Below are 20,845 nucleotides of genomic sequence, written 5' to 3' on the forward strand. Positions count from 1 at the left end.
AGAAAACACACTACTCTCTGGTGCATAATATGCTGAAGTGAAGGGATTACAATGCTGATTTTTTGTTAAAAAGAAAGTGTTTCCTTTTCCTATTTTTTATTTAAGTTCAGGGTATATATTTCACGAAGTACTGAAAGGGAGAAAAATGATAGAGAATGTCATGCCCCTGTCAGAGTCTGAAGCCAAGGAGGAAGATGAACAGATGACAGGGAGTGTGGCTCCATTGGCTGTGGAAGAAACTGGGGAAGGGCAAAGTCCGGCTGGGCAGATCAGGGGAGAAATAGAACAAGGGAGAGGGAGTTCAGAGGAAGAACCAGCCTTCCCCCTTCATCCTAGGGCACACAGGGAGGAAGAGAGCAACGTGGGTTGCGTGTCTTACAGGGGAGGAAAGGGCTCCAATTCCCTTCATTAGTCACAGCTGGGAAGGGAGTTTAAAAGAGATGCATGCTAAGTGCGACGTCTGCTGGGAACCAACTTGAGTTTATCTTGTGTGTACTTTGGTTACCTACGTTCCTGGCATCCTCCCAACACTGTTGAGTTATTACCGTGCCTTTATACCTGGAATTCCTTTTCCTGCCCTGCCAAACTAATTATCTTATTTTGCCTTGTTTGGACTTATAGTTACAGTTTTTGTTGACTACATTTTGGACTTGATTCTCTGCAGCCAAAGGCTGTTCCTGGGACAGTATTTCTCCAGCCAGAAGGCAACCAGAACATTGGGGGCAAAGTTGGAGCTAATAAAGGGACTCCTACTGATTATCTGACCATGTTGCCTTTGTGCCATGCCTTGGGTCATCACAGTGAATCTGGGAAGCTGAGAGAACTTGACTGGCTCCGTGGTTTCCATCATGTGATGGAATCCTTGACCAGCACGCCAGTAAAGAACTCATTCCTCAGTGGGCACTAAGTTCGGGAGCGCTCTATTCAAAAGCACTCAATGATCTGTGACCACCCTTACTACAAGGTAAGGCGGTGGGGCTTGCCAGTACCGGGGGCTCAATGATCATCCTCGAAGGGCAGTGAGATGGTGAGATACATCCCATCCTTGCAGGGCGATGAGCACCGGGAGCTGTGAGTTGGTCTTCAGACATTTGCAGCCAGGGTGTGAAACAGACTGCGTCTCCCTCCTTCCCTCTTCTCTCTTCACCAAATTGCTAATCCAGACTTCCTCTTTAAAAGGACAGTAACTTTGGACTTTCAATAAATAGGGAAGTATTGTTATAACTGAACTCCTGTGAAGATTGGAAGCAATTTTATTTCCTGTGATAGAAGCAGAAGCATATTGAATCCAGGAGCGAGTGCTCAATACAAATCTGAGTCTACATAGAAAAAATATAAACTGTTGAAATTGCCAGTGCAAGACTATTTTTCTTTCTCTTAAAAGCAACAGACTTTGAAAGTGTATTTAAATTAACTAGGAGGGGGCCAGAAATCCCATTCATCAAGGGAAAACAAAACTAAAAGTTTCCTGTTGCCTCCCAGTGAATTGTTCTGTTTATCTCTGCTGAAGAAGATCCCCCCTTCAGAGATCCCCCCTCTGCAGAGATCCCCCTTTCAACATCTTTGCATCTTTACTATCTCAAAAACACCATCTACAAAACAAGAAAGAGAGTGTAAACCCTTGCTCATTGATTGTTTTCAAACAGCCCAGGAAAAGAGACCTCCTGCCAGTTTATCAAGGGTTATAAACCTATTCTCAGACATCAGCAACAGCTAAGCAAAACAAAGGAAAGTAATAACCCTTTACTTACCAACTCTTAATACTACTTCATACTATTTCATTACTTTCATTATCTCAAAAAAATCAATTTCTTTAAAATAATTAATTTTTATCAAATGATTAATTGATTTATTGTTTTATTGCTTAGTATGATTGAGTGTTTAGTGCGTATAGTGTAATTACTGAATATCTGATTAGTAAAATCAGTGATTTAGTGAATTTAATTGATCAGTGTGTTTAGTAATTACTGTAATAAATTAGGCTGTGTGTTGCTTAGCAAAATTATTTGATTAGAGTGATTTGAATAACCAATTGATTGATTGATTGATTTTTTTGTTCTCTAACATATCAATTAACATTTATTAATTACCAACATTCATTAAGTAACTAACTACCTATCACATTAACTAGCTATTGTAATTGATTACTGTACTATTGCCATTGACCATGCCAGCCAAAAACTGCAAACCAAAACAAAAGAAAAATATCTCTACCAATGACCTCCCAGACTCCTGTACATGTTTCAAATGTCTTGAAACCATCAATGAAAGCGAAATTTACACCAAATGCCGCCTATGCAATAATCTAGCCCACCCTGCCTGCTTAAATGCAAACAAAAGCCTAGCTGATATGGTTAAAAATTCAGATACATTCTTTTATCTATGTCCATCATATTCTCCTAAGCTAAACAAACTGAGTACCCTACCTAACAGAGTTGAAAGCATAGAATCACTCATTCACTCAATAGAAGAATGCTTAGCAACATGTTTTGAAACAACTATACAAGCAAGCCTAATTTCTCTTGAAAAAAAATACAGCACAGATAAGTGAGTACCTATCAGCTCAAAATCAAATCAGTGTTCTAGGACCAACTCTTTTCATACTCTGCATAAATGACCTCTGTGATCATATCAAGAGCAACTGCGTTCTCTTTGCTGATGATGTAAAGCTGTTCGACACCACAGACAATACTGCTACACTTCAAAAAGACCTTGACTATGTATCAGAATGGTCAAACAAATGGCAACTTCAAATCTCAACAAATAAATGCTTTGTCTTACATATTGGCAAAAAAAATCAGAAAATAAAATACAGGCTGAATAGTCAAGACCTTGTTGATGATCCAAACTCTGTCAAGGATCTTGGAGTACTCATCTCAAATGACCTAAGTTCTAGAGCCCACTGTAACTACATAGCCAAAAAGGCGTTAAGAATTGTTAACCTAATCTTAAGTAGCTTTTTCTCTGGTAATATTACATTACTAACTAGAGTATACAAACATTTGCTAGACCAATATTCGAATACAGCTCATCAGCCTGGAACCCACATTACATATCTGATATTAACACAGTTGAGAAAATCCAGATTTTCACAGTTGAGAAAATCCAGAAATATTTCACAAGAAGAGTTCTCCACTCCTCTACTCATTGCAGAATACCTTATGCCACCAGACTCGAAATTCTAGGCCTAGAAAACCTAGAACTACGCCGCCTTCAGTCTGACATAAAATCATACATTGCAATGTCCTACCTGTCAATGAACACTTCAGCTTCAACCATAACAACACAAGAGCAAACAATAGATACAAACTCAAGGTTTATCACACCAAATTTGATTGCAGGAAATACGACTTCAGCAACAGAGTGGTCAATGTCTGGAATACTCTACCTGACTCTGTGGTTTCTTCCCCAAACCCCAAAAACTTTAACCTTAGACTGTCTACTATTGACCTCACCCCTTTCCTAAGAGGTCTGTAGGGGGCGTGCATAAGCGCACCAATGTGCCTACCGTCCCTGTCCTATTGTTTCTTTTATTTTTTTAAAATTTTTCTTATATGTGTCCATGTATTCATAACTATGTTTTTACTTATACCTATTATCTTGTAAGCAATTGACAAAAATAAATCAACAAATAAAAATAAAAATATATAAAAACTCAGGAGTGGAATTCACTAAGCAGGCGAATCAGAAGCAGCAATAAAAAATGACTTCCTGCTCTTTATTCTACCTTACTTGATTCATTTTTTATTGCTGCTTCGGATTTACCGTGCCTGTATTATTATTAATTTAATTTTTATGCCACCCATCTCCCCTGTAAGGTGACTCTGGGCTTTGATGGATGTTTATCATTATTGTTATATTTTTAGAATAAAAAAAATTAAATACTTGATTACATATCTTGTACGGAACTCATACCCATACATGGTAACAAAAAGAGGGAAAAAAAATTCCTGTCTTGTTCCGGGATGCTTCTTGTTCCTGAGGCATCATTCATAAAGTTTTCCAAAAATAGATGCTCCACTGAGCATTCCCATTAAAAAAAAAAAAAGGTGGTTCCAAGCAGCTGCACCAAGTGGTTGTTATATAAGGCATCCAAGCAGAAAATGAGTGTGTCTTGCCCAGGGAGTATTTATCCCTGCCAGCCACCTTCTAGCAGCCATGAATTCCAAAGGCGGATCTCTGCCATTCTTTCTAATTGCCATTGTTCTTCTGTTGTACGATAATTTCTCTGTGCTGAAAATGCTCCCTTTTAGCCCTTTTGCATATCCACAGAACTTGGCAATGCTGCACTTTGGGATTTGATGGGTAAATTGCCATTCACAGGAGCCTCTTTTTCTGCTCAAATTTCTCTGGAATATTCTTAAACTTTGACATGTATTTTATTTAATTGTTTGTTAGATTTATATCATAGCGTTTTTTGGGGAGCTGAAGCTGGCATGCAGTGTCAGTGGTGGGATTCAATTTTTTTTTTACTACCGCTTCTGTGGGCGTGGTGGGCATGGCTTGGTGGGCGTGTCAGGGGAAGGATACTGCAAAATCTCCATTCCCTCCTCACCCCACTAACCTGCTTTCCAGCTCCGTTCTCCTGTGCAGGCCAACAAAAGAAGACCCAGCTAATCAGCTGGGACTTGGAGGCAGAGAATAGATGGGGGCAGGGTCAGTCAGAGGTGGTATTTGCTGGTTCTCTGAACTAATTAAAATTTCCGCTACTGGTTCTCCAGAATTGGTCAAAACCTGCTAAATACCACCTCTGGTGTGTTTGTGTGTGTGTGTGTGTGGTGTGTGGTGTGGTGTGTGTGTGTGTGTGAAAAAGCAGGCAAGAGGATGGTTATGCAATTGAAGCCCTATCCCTTTGTAACTGTATGTGATATCAATGGCCGTACAAAAGGGCTGGGATTCTGATTGTGCAATTGCAATCAAAATGGCCACTTGGGAATGTTTTATTTGTCTTGGTGACTTCCTAAATATGTCCATGTAGTTTTCTTGACAGTGATAGGGATTGCTATTGCTTCTTCCAGGATACATTTTAAAGCTCCTAGTCAGGCCTATAGATGTAGCGTTTCCAAGGGGTCTTCCATTATATCATTAAATAGATCTGGTTCTGTTTAGTTTTTCCTTACAGCCCAAACCTCTTAGATAGTTTGGCAAAATACCTTGTATTCCATCTATGCAAGATCTGCCTACAGCCTAGTGAGATAGTAATTGTTGTAGTTGAGCAATGAGAGGCTAGACCAGGGCTTGGCGCAACAAGACTTTATTGGAACAATAAAGGACTGAACGTGTTAGCCCTGCCTGGAGCAGGCTTCCAGCGATCAGCGGCTGGCCGGACCCTGCAGCTGGCTTTTATAGCCGGCTGTCGAGGGAGGCCAGCCAATGAGGGGCAGCAAACGCCCCCGCAGCATGAACGGACCTGGGTGGGGACTTTGGCAAGTTCCAGGGACATAACACCCCTTCCCCCCAGATGCGAACACGCATAGTCACTTAAATAAGCGGGCAAATAATAGCAGCAGAAGTTCTTTTCCAACAAGGCACTTCCTTCACAATAACAATGAAACATTGATAGTTCCATTTCTGTCCTGGCCATCAGAACATCAAATGTAACCCAAAGAACTTTCTCAAACATTTCTCAACCATTTCTTGATCATAGGTTACTTAGACACTCAGTGATTCTTGGACATTTCCTCATTTTCTCCTTCCTTTCTTTTCCACATTCTTTTTTCCTTTCTCTTCCACATTCTGAGTACTTCCTTCTCTGCTTTAATGAGTTCCATAATCTTCATGCTTCTGAATACAGAATAACAGAGTTGGAAGGGATCTTGGAGTCTTCTAGTCCAATATCCTGCTCCTTCAGGAGACCCTATACCATTCTGGACAAATGGTTGTCCAATCTCTTCTTAAAATCTTCCAGTGGTGGAGCACTCCAACATCTAGAAGCAAGCCATTCTACTGATTAATAGTTCTCATCAGGAAATTTCTCCTTAGTTTTAGATGGAATCTCTCCTTGATAAGTTTCTATTGATTACTTCTTGTCCTACCTCCAGATGCTTTGGAGAATAGGCTGACCCGTTATTCTATGTGATAGCACCTGAAATATTGGAAGATTGCTATCATGTCACCTAGTCCTTCTCTTCTTTAGACTAGAACTACCCAGTTCTGCAACTGTTCATCATATGTTGTAGCCTCCAGCCTCCTAATCATCTTTGTTGCTCTTCTCTGCACTCTTTCTAGAGTCTCAACATCTTTTCTATATCGTGGTGACCAAAACCAATTGTAGTCTTACCAAAGTAGTATAAAATGGTACTAACACTTCATGTGACCTTGATTCTATCTCTCTGTTGATGCAGCCTATGATGCATTGAATTTTTAGCAGTTGCAGCACATTGCTGGCTCATACTTAAGCGGTTGTTCACTAGGAATCCTAGTTCCCTCTCACATTACTGCTATTGAGCCAGGTACCACCTATTTTATACTTGTGTGTTTTGTTCTCTAGATCAGGGATGTCAAACTCAATTTTACTGAGGGCCGCATCAGGGTTGTGTTTGACCTTGAGGGGTGGGGGGTAGGGTAGGCATGGCCAGTTTGATGTCATTCATATTGAGGGTGCCTGTGGTGGCTCAAACACTCTGCCAGCAAAAATGGCTCCCAGGCTCTGTTTTTGGCTATGACAGCTTCCTGCAGCCTTCTGCCAGCAAAATGAAGCTCAGGAGGGCCGCAGAGGCACTGTGGGTTAGTCCTTCACTGTTTCCAGGTTGGCCCCATGGGCCAGAACTAAGCACCCGACAGGCTGGTTACGGCCCACAGGCCTTGAGTTTGACACCCCTGCTCTAAATCTATATCCTTTTTTCAACCCCCGCCCCACTTATTTTCTTCTTCAGAATTTCCTGTTTTCCACATTTTTACTTCTTTCTTCCATGCTCCTTCTTTTCCCTTTATATTGCCTGCTTTTCCAGTCTCTCACTAATTTCTTCTGGGGATTGAAGGCTGAAGGTGAATTAAATATCTTCTTGATCATTTCATTCTTCCATCACCTCTGATTCAAACTACTAAGGGGTTTTTGTAACTAACAGGATAATAGCAATAGCACTTAGAATTATATACAGCTTTACAGTACTTTACAGCCCTCTCTAAGTGATTTATTGAATCAACATATTGCCCCCAACAATCTGGGTCCTCATTATAGTGACCTCGGAAGGATGGAAAGCTGAGTCAACCTGGAGCCTGGTGAGATTCAAATTGCCAAATTGCAGGCAGCTGGCAGTCAGCAAAACTAGCCTGCAGTACTGCATTCTAACCACTGTGCCACCACCATAATCTATCAAACTTTGGAGAACTCCAAGATGGTGCTGCCATATAATTGTCATCTTTTTAAAAAACTAAATTCCCTTTGTTCCAGAAATCCTGGAATGATTCCCATATCAGTAATGGCTTTTAATTTTTCCACAAGTGATAAACAGCACCATCTTGTTAATTACAGCATAAAATATGAGTCCTGCAGATTTGGCATCCTCCCGCTTCTGTTATTGCCAGCAGTGCACTTTCCTTCATGGGAGAAAAGGAAGGAGCCAAATGTGGCTGGCTGCTTAGCATCCGTCAGTGTCAAGAGATGTCAGTTCATCTACTGCCTGCGGCAGCCTTTGTGAAAAGCAGCCACTGCCAAAGATGTGTGAGTGGAAGGGATCAATGGATACAGACTCACAATCTTCTTCTCTGCTTCTCAGCCCAGAGTTATGTCATTTCTCAGCTCTCTGACTTTGATGGATGCCAGAACTGTGCAATCTAATAAAAGTCACATTACTCACTCACTGCTGGCAAGCTCTGGGTTTGTAGCTTGTTACTCATTCCTCACTTGTGACTCACTTAGCAAAACACTGGCTGTTGGCCAGTCTCTGATGACCTGGCAATAGGCAATTGGCTTCCCCTTCATTCTCTTTCCCTTGCCACTTCCTTCTTGCCGCATTTGGTTCTCCAGAAACTTCAGGAATACTCTACCACAAAGTTCTGCCAAGCAGAAGATTCATCTGCACCTTCTTTTTATGGCTAGTTAGTTACTATATCAGGCCTCTTAATTTGCAGATGTTGTCAATGTGAGTACATTCAACAAAAACACTGACTTTCCAGATGGGTCAGAGGATTAAGTGTTATAAATCTCATTCCAAAAAATATTGATCTGAGGATAAAGGCTCAGTGTTATAGCTAAAAAATTGGTAGGTTAAAGCCCCTACCATTGCTTGGCCAAAGATATTCTAGGGGATTTACCCTGTCATTAAAAAAAATCCCTCACTAATTTATCCATTGGCATAAAATATCTAATAGAAAATAATATTGTGAACCCTCTTAAAATATATATTGATATACATTAACATCAATGTAATGTTCATTTTAATGGTATCGGTCTTACAGCAGAAATCCAAACCTATGACATATGTAATGTCATACAGTATATGATGGATATCTTTAATTCAAATATGATACATATTGGTGGAGTTGCAGCCTCAATTTCTGGAGAAATTGTAAATATTAACATGTTACAATAATATATAGCTATAGTAGTTCCCAAAGGCATAACATAGATTTATTGCAATTAATAGTATAGTGAGAATATAACCCATATTATCATATGATTTCAACAAGCTTTGGTAATGACATTAAATAATTATCAAGACTATCCATAAAATCTTCAACATATAAGAATACACTATATTAAAACCTAGCTGGGCACTGTATATCATCAGCAAAAAGCAAATATCACAACAAATAGAACTCTTCAAACTTTCCAACATGTAAAGCTATAAGGCAAGAAAGTCCACTTTATCTTTTATTATTTGTAATTGCTTTAGAAATCCAAGCAAACAAGATCCAAATTGATAAACATGGGATAAAAATTCAAATAGAAGAATACAAGATGAAATGCTATGCAGATTAACAAATACTAACCATTATGTAATCACAAAGCTCCATATGATAGTTGATGCAAGTAATTAAAGACTTTGGCTGTCTTTCTGGATATAAAACAAGGATAATAAAAAGTATTTGCTATGTGTCAAAAAAACAAACAAACAGACTGGCTATTAGATAAAAGTCTCAGCGAAACACCTAGGACTCCACTTGACAGGATGAAATAAATCTATATTTCAGGACAATTACAACTAAAAGTATGGGGAAAAGTAAAACAAGACCTTGAAAGATAGAAATATTTAAAACTTTCCTGGTGAAATGACACTTATTTCAATAAAAAAATGAATATACTAGCTAAGATACATTTTTTAAAAATTCATATGATGCCAACCCTAATTTCAGATAAAAACCTGCAAGACTGGCAAATAATTATATTTATTATAATTAATAAGAGAATGAGAATATGATTCAAAACTGCCAGACTTGAATGAGAGGCAGATAATCACTTCCCAATCTGATCCCTCAAACACACAGTCAAAATCAAATGGATCATATTTATAATTTTGCAGTGAGAACCCAGCCTCTCTGTTCACATCACCCCGTACCAGTGTATAGAGTACATTTATTGGCCATTTTTGACCATTTTAAGATGGGTGGAATTCACCTCTCAGAATTCCACAGCCAACACTACTCTCAACTGTGGACTCCGGTCTTGTGGTACCATCCTCTGCATCCTGATCCTTTAAAGTAGAAATTCTAGAAATTAAACATAGAATTGTCTGCATACAAAACATGATCTCTCTAGTAGGCTATTTTTCTTTCAGGTTCTCATCTCAAATACAGAACAGAAATGAAGCTTGCAGAAAATCATCTTGAACTGCAATTTAATATAGGAAGAATTGTGCAAACACACTGGCATACACACACATTCAGAACAATGCAAATTCATTTAATTTTATGCCAGAAAGCACAATCCGAACTGAAAAACCTGATAAGCACATGCAAGCATGTTGTTTGTTTTCTAATAAATAGGAGGTGGAGCCAAATGTAAGTTCCATTTATAATTCCCTTCAATTGGGTTCCCTCTTGTGGCTGTAATATGTCATTTCAGAACATAGGAAATAGCTCTGTTCCTACATGGAATAGAGAAAAGATACCCACGCTAGAGAGCTAAAATGTCCTATTGAAGAATAATATAGAATGAAGCTGTCTTGCCAAGATCTTGTCATGAATTATATTTGCTGAAAGATTTCCCCTAAATTTGAACCTTTTAGTTATTTATTTTTCAGTCATAACATCTAATCTTGTAAATAAACGAGTAAGCGGTGAAATATATTTGTTCAAGTGGTTAAATTTCAGCAAAATGAAAGCTAAATATGTTCAGTTGCAGTTTTATGATGTGCTAAACTGGCTTTGAGGTTCAAGTGAGATGAGTTTTGCCATTAGGTTTTGTCCTGTAGCAAGCCAGGGTAGGGAAATGTGATTTTTTTTGGTTCTTTTTGATCTGTTTGCAGCTTTTGATTCCATCGAAATTAAAATATCTGCAGTTCTAGACAAAACTGTCCAGACTTCAAGAGCCACTCCCTACATTTTGCCCTCACCCAAAAGTTTTTCTCCACCAAAAAGAAAGACATAAAATCAGCCCTCTTTTAGAATATTTGCCTATCTTTTGAAGGAAGACATAAGGCATCTACAAAGAGCCTCAAAGGAAGATCCACATTCAGTTCCCTACTTGGCCATGGAGTTCACTGGATGACTTTGGGCCAGAAATATTTTTCAGTGCAAAGTACCTGATAAGGATAAAATGAAGGGAAATTATTTTGAATTTTTGAGACAAAAGGCAGGATATAAATGCAATAAAGAATGAATGGATGGGCCAATGAGAAGACCCATCAACCTAAGTCCCTTGCAGTCCTCTGCTTTCTATGGCATCTTAGAGCCTCCACAATGAGAAGATCAGATGCAGCTTGGAATTATTCCCAGAGTAGTGTTACGTTCAGTCACTGAAGAGAAAGAGAGTTTATTGGGATCTTCCTTCCATCAAGCAGTAAAGTAAATCATCAATCAGGATATGAGCTGGGCTACCTCTCCCTTAATGTGTCCCAGGCAAAAATGAAGGAAAACAAAACTGGGGAGCTAAATGTCTATGGAGATTCTCAGTCATCCAGGTCCAAACTGTATGGTTGTCCCAAAGGGGCTTTTCCAAGAGACAACTGAACTTCCTGTTTTGCTTTGAAGATGTTTTGCTTCTCATCCAAGAAGCTTCTTCAGCTTCTTCAAAACTGGGGAGGTTAACAAGCATGTCCTTAGACTTCTGGAACTTCATAATTATATCTCTTACAACTGAATCAGTGGTGGGATTCCAATTTTTTTACTACCAGTTCTGTGGGCGTGGCTTGGTGGGCGTGGCAGGGGAAGGATGCTGTAAAATCTCCATTCCCACCCCACTCCAGGGGAAGGAGGCAGAGAATAGATGGGGTGGGGCCAGTCAGAGGTAGTATTCTAAACTATTCAAAATTTCCGCTACTGGTTCTCCAGAACTGGTCAGAACCTGCTGAATACCACCTCTGAACTGAATGCCTATTAGGTTCATTTCTCTTGGTGCCATAAAATAACAAAACGGCAGTGTGTGTGTGTATCCTTCAGAGCTTCTGATGTGATGCATGGCCAGTGATTTAAGCTACAAAGAACAAGCCATACAAAAATCCTGAGATGTGCAGCATTGCCCATACAATTATTCCAGGCGGTTATTGTGCCTGGCATGTATTCCCACTCTCCTGCTTGTCTGAAGGGTTTTTCAAATCTATGGAGCAGATTTTAAATAGGGCATAGGCAGTGGTGGGATTCAAATTTTTTTACTACCGGTTCTGTGGGCGTGGCTTGGCGGGCGTGGCAAGGGAAGGATACTGCAAAATCCCCATTCCCTCCCCACCCCACTAACCTGCTTTCCAGCTCCATTCTCCAAGGCAACAAAAGAAGACCCAGCCAATCAGCTGGGACTCGGGAGGTAGAAAATAGATGGGGTCAGAGGTGGTATTTGGCAGTTCTCCAAAATTTCCACTACCAGTTCTCCAAACTACTCAAAATTTCTGCTACCGGTTCTCCAGAACTGGTCAGAACTGGTCAGAACCTGCTGAATACCACCTCTGGGCATAAGGGACTGCAAGAGGAGAGGGATTTGATGAAGTTTACTTCCCTAACAGGCTGCCTTCGAAGTGTCTTATTACATAGTAGAAACACATTTACCTGCAGGAGACAGGTAATGACACGATGGCATTAGAAAATGCTACGGTACACTTTAACCCAAACTTTTCCAGTTTAATGCCCCTGCCGAAGTTTCAGCTTTCATAAACTCAAACCTTTGTGGTAAAATTCCCATACATCTGGAGATTTACCTGGGTGGGAAAGTCCAGCTAACAATTTCTCATGTGAAAGACCATTTCCAGAGGGAAATGCTGTTGGTACTTTGTTGCTAGACTTACAAAGGAATTAGAAAAGGCTTTGTTTTTGAAGCTATGTTGTAGATTGGGGTGTCAAACTCAAGGCCCAGGGACCGGATCCGGCCTGTGGGGTACTTAGATCTGGCCCACAGGGCCACCCTGGAAACAGTGAAGGACCGGCCTGTGGTGCTTCTGCCAGCAAAAGCAGGCTCCCAAGCTTCCTTTTCAGCTGCCATGGCCTCCTGCAACTCTGCCCATGAAAATGGAGCTCAGGAGGGATGTGGCCAGGGTGGGCGTGGCCAGCTCAATGTCACTCCTGTTGGGGCGCCTGTAGTGGCCCAAATGCTCTGCCAGCAAAAACAGGCTCCTGAGAGCCCTGTTCACTGGCAGAGGATTGCAGGAGGGCATTGTTTTATATTAACATTCTCGAAATCCTGAGTTCTGATTGGTCCATGCGGACCACAATCTGATTGGCTAACTAAACTACTGTGATTGGTGCACTAAGAATCTACTGCGGTTGGCCGAGCCGTTCGTGGGAAATTCAAAGCGCTGCCATTGGCCGCCGAGCCGCCGGCTGGCTAAATAAAGCCAAGCAGCTCGGAGGTCCTGAACTGAACTGTATATTCAATAAAGAGCTGAATGTGCACTTTGAGTCTCGCCTCTCTATGCGACCCAATCTACCCGGGACCGATCTCCCGAACTTAACAGCCATGGCAGCCAAAAAGAGAGCTCGAGAGCCTGTTTTCACTGGCAGAGTGCTCGGGCCGCCACAGGTGCCCCTGACAGGAGTGACCCTGGCCATGCCCACCCTGGCCGCCTGAGGTCAAACACAACCCTGATGTGTCCCTCAATGAAATTGAGTTTGACACCCCTGTTGTAGATTCAAAAGATGGAGTGCAACACTGAGAGAAAAGATCACACTTTACTACAAGCAACAATCATTGGTTCATAAAGGAAAGAGAAGCAAGAACAAAAGAAGGGGAAGGACATTTACGGAAGTGGGAAATTCTCAGGCTCCAGTTTCTATGGCCACAGAGGGTGGGTCAAATTATATTTATTTCACACCTTTTCAAAGGAGAGAGCAGTGTTTGGAAAATCACCATGTTAACGAATGGCGGGAGATTAGATACATGACTAGAATGCACCTAAACTAGAACAAAATCTTAAACTAGAATAAGAAAATCTGTGATTTTCCACTTAGCACATTGTTGCAATTTCCATAGTTTGTTTTGCTTCTGGGTGGCTGCAGAGGCTGAGTCTTCATAGTCTTTCCTTCATTTTGTCCTTGTGAGGGACATAGGTAGTCCTCCTTTACCAGTTGCTTCTTCAATGTACATTAAAAGTAACAACAGCACTGAAAAAGGAGATTTATGATTAGTCCCTGGAGTTGTGGCTGTCATAGCATCTCCACAGTCATGTGATTGCAATTCGGCCACTTGGCACCTGATGCACATTTGCGACAGTCAAATGATCAGGTAATCAGTATTTGCGACTTTTCACAGCCGACAAGCAAAGTCAACGGGGAAGCTGGCAGGAAGTCACAAGTTGTGGTCACGTGGTATTGTGCATAATAACCATGGTGATTCACTTAATGACTGCAATCAATCAATGGGGACTACCTGTGCTTCTTTTCTAGTTTGACAGCTTTGTTTTAGGGCGGGAATAGCATCTTCGGGTTTGATGGGATTATGCAAAGTTAGGGATTGAACCTGATTTTATTTCTGAGGTTTTAGAGTTTGGCCCTGATCTTGTTTCTGAGGATGGATTCTCCATGTCTGATTTGCCACAAGAGCTCTTTCGTTGCATTTAATACAAGCAAACAGTAATCAACCCCGAAAGAATAACAATGTTGTTCTGAAACACAGTGTAGCCTATGGACTTTAATATTTGTTATTCCCCTTTCTATAATTTGCTTTTCTATATGATAAAGTGATGTCATTTTTTAAAATGGGTGGATGTATTTCTCCCACCTTTCATTTGAAATGTGTATAATTAAAGCCAGGCTCTTAAGTTTGGGAGTAGACTTTCTGGATCTTCTTCTGAATACACTTAGTTGTTGGTATTTTCGCTCTAGGGTAATTAGAACTATAGCTTGCTCAGGAGAATGTATGTAGGACTGGAATCCTAATTAACTACAACCAGATGAATTGGCAGAAGAAGCTGACTACAGCTTAGCTACTGTAAATGAAGCAAAGTCAGGCAAGCTACAAGCAGCAGCTACAAGAAGATCAATTTAAGGGTTTTCCCCTCCCTTTATCATTCCCATTTTCTTTTGCAATTAGAATTGAGTAAGTGGAAACATTTGACAACTTACAAGGAATAAAACTTCAGCACAAAAGGAGAATAGCCATAATCTATCCATTTCTGCACATTCTACTATTTTTTTTATCTTCTCTTCTGTAAGGATCTCCACACCTTTCCAGTGTTGTTCAAATACAATTCTAGCAGTTCTTAACCCATGTAATATTAGATACATAGTCATTTTATTATATTTTTGGTATGATACCCAACATAAATATTTCTGCTTTTAAATGTATATGTTCCTTTATCATTTTTTCTATCCCAAGTATGTATTTTTGTCCAGTATGTTTTCGCTTTGGGGCATGTCTACCACATGTGGTAGTACCAGACTGGAGTCTGATTACACTTCCAACATTTTGCTGACATATCTTTAAACATCTTGGCTAATCTTGCTAGTGGAAAGTGCCATCTATAAAACATTTTATATAAATTTTCTTTGCATTAAGCAGAAATTATTAATTTATAATTTTGATCCCACAATGTTTGTCATTTATCCAATTCTATAGAATAACCAACATTTTTAGCCCATACTATCATTGTTTCCTTCTTCTTCCATTCTAATACTATAAATTAGAATGTATACATTTTTGTATTAATTTATCATCAATTCCTATTAGAATCTGGTCCAATTCTGTTGGTTCTTTATAAAAACCATATAATTTAGCATCTTTTTCATATCTTGATTGCATTTGTACCTGCGGCCACCATGCTAAATCTATCCCTTGACTATTCAGTTCTGTTTACTTTTCAATTCCCCTTTCTCATTCAAAATATCTTTATATCTTATATCGTATGTTAAGTTTATATGTTTAGTGAACATATTTTGATCTGCTTTAAATATAGTACAGTTGGGATATAATTTGATAATTAAGTTTCAAAGTCCTCATATTAATTTTAAGGGGAATTCTACTTTCCTTTATGAATGTGTGTGTGTGTGTATGTGATTATTTTTAGTTTCCATCTGCCTGACAGTTTCATCAAATTAATTCTATATTTCTTTGAACTATCTTTCATCCTAACCTTCTTGTTTTTCTTTATCCTTATTACAAACTGATATAGTTCTTCCCCTTATTATCAGTTAGAGTCTAATTAATTAGGTCTCAGCATGCAATGCATGTATTACGATGCAGGTTACCAAGGGCTAAAATGCTTTCAGGAAGAACTGTGGGACAATTGAGCTCCGAGACAGACCGTGGTAGAGTAGATGTTAATTGTGGCTCATGGCTGTATATCAATCTGGACCATGTGAGGGAAAGTAAGTGCAACAAGCAAATAAGTATCAAAAGGAACTCAGATTGTAGCAATGCTTCCAAATTCTCCTTTTATTTTCCTAAAAATGATGCATGTACCATCATCCCCAGGAGTTGTAGTGACGCAGTTGGTAAAAATGCAGTATTGCAGGCAAATTCTGCTGACTATCGGCTGCCAGCAGTTCGGCAGTTTGAATCTCACCAGTTCAAGGTTGACACAGCCTTCCATCTTTTTGAGGTGGGTAAAATGAAGACCCAGATTGTTAGGGGCAATATGCTGATTCTGTAAACTGCTTAGAGTGGGCTCTAAAGCAAGTGGTATATAAGTCTATGTGCTATTGCTGAATGCTATCACCACTACCATCACCATGACTATAGGGAACTACCAGGCAAGTGGGTGAACAGATAAATATATAAATAAACTGAACTAAGAAATAAATAAGGCAGTGGAAAGAATAGAGTTTTATAAAGAATGTACTCATGTAGGTCTCAAGTGAGACTACACATTTGGGAACATGAAGTAACATTTAAAATGTTGCCTGAAAGTCAGAGTCAACACTTCCATCCAAATACTTGCCCCGGGGTGAAATGTAATACGAGCTTGCTCCTCCGTCCCTTGCAGGATTGAAGAATAAATACAATGATTCCTTGCACCTGTTTCTGCCAGTACATTAGATGGAGGGGGAGGAGAGTATTAAGGATGTCTGAATTTGAACACCGGGTTGCTTCGGCAGGGTTGAAATCCAAAATTTCTGCTCCCATCCTCTGGTCCTTTTATAATTACTGGAAAATGACAAAATGTCATTCTATAATAAAATGAAAGTCAGTGTGACTGTACATAGAATCAGTTCTGGTCATCTGAAAGCAACATAAAAATGGAAAGAAATCTCCTGAGAAATAAGAACAATTCCCTTCGGGATAGATTAGTTGTTAAGCATAGAAGTTCCTGGTGATATATTTGAGTTGGAGTTATAAATTTTAGTGGATGAATGAAGCAGGGGGAGTCTATGGAGATTCTCAGACACTCAGGTCATGATTGTCCCAAAGGACAATTCAGCTCTCTGAAGAAGCTTCTTGGATGAGAAGCGAAACGTCTTCAAAGAAAAACCAGAAAGTGCAGTTGCCTCTGGAAAAAGCACCTTTGGGCTAACCCATTCTGTTTGCATATTGCTACTGGGAACTAATATGAAGACTCATATCTTCTCTATAAAAAGAAAAATCTGATGGAGGTGATAAGTAACAATAGCACTTAGACTTATATACTGTTTTATAGTGCTTTACAGCCCTCTCTAAGCACTATAAAACGGTATATAAGTCTAAGAGTCAGGTCTAAGATATAGAGTCAGCATATTGACCTCAACAATTTGGGTCCTCATTTTACCCATCTTGAAAGGATGGAAGGCTGAGTCAACCTTGAGCCTGGTGGGATTTGAACTGTCAAATTGTAGGCAGCTGGCTGCAGAAGTACCTTGCAGTACTGCACTCTAACCACTATGCCACATAAAGGTTGAGAAGGGTAAAACTAAGCGAACTTTCTCCAATCTAGTGACTTCCAGCCATGTTGGGTTACTGCTCCTTTAATTTGCAGCCAGTACAGTCCTTGTCTGCAGGATCTAGCAATCAGGTCTCCCCACATCTGGAATACAGATTGGGCAAGGCTGGTTCCTCGTGTGTCCTGGGGGGACTTTGTGGCACTCTTGTCTGCCGTGCAATATCGTAAGAACCAGACTGAACAAAGAAATAAGAAACAAAGATATAAAAGTAACACTCAAATAGTTGTATCACAGTTTGCAAAGAATGCACATAACAAACAACTCAAGACAAAAGGTAAAGAGTAAAAAGAGAATAGGGATAAAAGTATGAAAAAGTATAAAGAAAAAGAAAGAAAAACAAGAATATATACAAAGAATAATGTTTATAACATTACTTAGCAGGGAAGAATACAATTGATACCATGAACACACTATTCTGTTTTGAAACAAGTGCCTCTTTGAGAAACATAATTAAAAAAAAAAGAAAGGGGCAAAATTCATATATGAAGCTTTTAGTTGATTAATGAAGATATCTAGAATAATATACTGGCATAGGATTTTATAACCATAGACAACTAAGCAGGGATTCACTGGGCGCCTGTCTTTATAACCTGGATAGCAAACTGACGTGCCTCTAAAGATGCCAGCCACAGTTGCCAGACCAAACATCAGGAGATCTGTTGTTTAGACCACAGTCATTAAATCCTGAAGCTCAGCACTGCCCATTTGTAAAAGTTCACTTGTTGGGCTGAATCATAACCATATATGATCCCTTAGGGCAGTGACCTTTTCGTCACCAAGTGCCCAAAGCGCATGTGTGCATGTGCACCCCCAAAATGCAGCATGTGTGCATGACCCCTCCATGCATGCACTTGCAACCCCAGTGTATGCACTCCACCTCCCGCATGTACATGCACAACTTTCACACATGTGCCCTGCTCCCTGCACATGTGTTCATGACTCCCACACGTGCAGCAGTGTGCCCAGAGAGAGGGCTCTGCATGCCACCTCTGGCACGCATGCCATAGGTTCACCATCATGGTTTTGAGTATCGGAATAACTAGGGAAATGTCTATATTATTTATGACTCTTGCATGTAACTGACCTTCATACAGATGTAGATTCCATCTGAATTGAGTGAAGGTATCCTGCGCACACTGAATCTGCTCTGCAAAGAGGCTGAACTCTTATGAAAGCAGACCAGGCTAAGAAAAGCCTTACCAACACTTGTGCCTTTTCAACTTGTTATTAATCTTCCTAATAGTTTCTTCCCAAAGTGGACCAGGGAGACAGAATAATACATTATTTTAAATACAGGACATCTTATGTTAGGTGAATTGACCTGTCTAGTATGATTCTGTGATTTTTAAATATAGGGAAGTTGAGGTAATCATAGGCTCACCAACTGTATGAAATGGAATGTGTCTTTACTCCTCCAGGCTGGATTTTATTAAATCATCCCAAATACTTCTCATCTGAAAAACTTTACTACTGCACGAGCCAGTGGCTTCACTGCTTAAAAGATATTACCTACCACACTATCTCCAGTTCACCCTTCTCCATCTCTATTGCTACATCCTGATGCTAACTACCAAACAGCCAATGTGCATGCTAGCAGCAGCAACCCCAGTCCACACCCACCATTGGCTCTCTGGATAGTCTCCTCAGGCACCTGTTCCTGCCTGCATCCAGGATGGACACTTCTACCCCTCCAATTTGCAGAACCTTTTGGAGGTGCTTGCTCAACCAGTTGCAAGCTCATCTGGCTGAATGTTATTTATTTTGTCCAAAAATCTTCCCATAGTACCTGTCAGATGCATCAATAAGAACAATGTGCATATCATCTGCAACAGTTCCTTGGTCTACTTAGTTAGTTAGTCCTTCTGTCATTAAAAAAAATAATCTGGTTAGCCTGACACAACATGCTCTTGAAAGCCAGTCTGGGACTTAATAATAATAATAATAGCATTCTTTATGAAAGGCTTGCAAACATGCTCCTTGACAATCTGTTCCTGTGCCTTGCCAAATATAGACTTTTAGCTGGCCTGCTGTTTCACTGATCCTCCTCCTTCCCCTTTTTGAATGTAGGTTGAATGTAGGATTCTGTTTTTGTTCTCCGGGCTTCCAGCACCTCACCATCTCTGCTGGCATAAACTTTTTTCAAGGAACAACAACAAGAACAACAACAAAATCCAGACCTCAGATTGACAGAATCTTCCAAACTGTTGTGAGCATTCACCTTACAATCATTTGTACGTTTAGCCCACGATGCAGATAAGTGCCAAGAATGTGGAGTCTAGCTCTTGATGGTCAAGGTCACCCTCCCAGTCTTTCCAGTTCCTGCTAGTCGGATGCGCCATGTGGGGACTCTGACAACCAAAATTGTAAAGGTAATCGCAGGAGAAGCAAAGGGTATGTACATTCTCACTGAAAGGCGATGAAGAGGAGGACACAAGCGCTTTGATTGCCTGCCTCTGCTTTCGTATACGAGGCAGCCGGTGCTTTTGGCTGGGAGCCCAGGCAGGGCTTTTGTAATCAAAACATGATCCTGTATGCGGTGCAGCCAGTACTGAGAAAGGCCGACGGATGGCTCTCCTCTTTTAGCCCTGCTGTGGAATCTGCCGAGCTTCACCTCTGATGTCCAAAATGCACCATTCTGTGAGTGCCGCCTTTGTTGTAACTGGGAGGGATGTGGGGGAGCCATTCTTGCATTAGGAAAAGCCCAAGGAATGACTATATTTTTCCTCTTGCTTTTTCTTTTAAAAATAGCATTGTTGTCTCAGGGTCTTTTGTTTTCAGCCAGCAGATTGTTAGCTGGGTGACTGGGGAGGGGCAAAAAGGTAGCTTTCTTAAGGTAGATTGTTATGGGACTCTCCTTCCAGGCAGGCAAGTTAGATTCCTTACTGTCCCTCCCCAAAGAGAGGGAAGATGTATTTTTTTTTTTTAGCCAAAATCAAAGCAAAACAGAATGCTGGGTAACAAAAGACGCTTCCCACCCAAAGCCTAAGGAGGCTGGAGAGGATGCACCCATCTGTGCAAAGACTGGTGGTGTGCTGCCTGACCCTGTGAAGTGCTGGGCTGAGGCCCTATCCTGCCACTTCCCATCCCCTAGTGGTTTCCCCACCCCCCTCCACAGCATCTCTCTTTCTCTTTCGCTCTCATATCACAAGCAGCTGGTTTGGGAAGCACACTGGGAAAATCCTAGCAATCTGAAAAAACCATCAGCGACTTTCGATAGTATAGAGTCAGGGGAATAGGGCGAAATTTCTGTGAAACTTTCCTTTCCTACTTGCTTGGTTTTGATTTCCTTCCCATCCCCTCCAACGTTTGTGGGATAATAAGAAAGATACCTCTTGACTGATAGATTCTCTCCCCCCTCCTCATCTTCCAGTGGCCTCTAGGTTTTTGTCCCCCCCCCCCGCCGCAA

General features: G+C 40.5%; 1 protein-coding gene across 2 annotated transcripts in view; it reads left to right on the plus strand.

Annotated features, from left to right (window-relative positions):
- Window positions 1–19,523: 19,523 nt before the first annotated feature.
- The window catches only part of CCDC9B (coiled-coil domain containing 9B), a 60,951-nt gene continuing 59,629 nt past the window's right edge, over window positions 19,524–20,845 (plus strand). For both annotated transcript variants that reach the window (XM_087921812.1, XM_026710255.2), the window contains exon 1: window positions 19,524–20,076. In XM_087921812.1, coding sequence (XP_087777938.1) covers window positions 20,056–20,076 — 21 coding nt within the window. In that variant the 5' untranslated portion in view covers window positions 19,524–20,055. The remainder of the gene's footprint in view (window positions 20,077–20,845) is intronic.

The sequence above is a fragment of the Pseudonaja textilis genome, chromosome 1 (assembly GCF_049901715.1).
Source record: "Pseudonaja textilis isolate UNSWEBS1 chromosome 1, rPseTex1.2, whole genome shotgun sequence".
Lineage (NCBI taxonomy): Eukaryota > Metazoa > Chordata > Lepidosauria > Squamata > Elapidae > Pseudonaja > Pseudonaja textilis.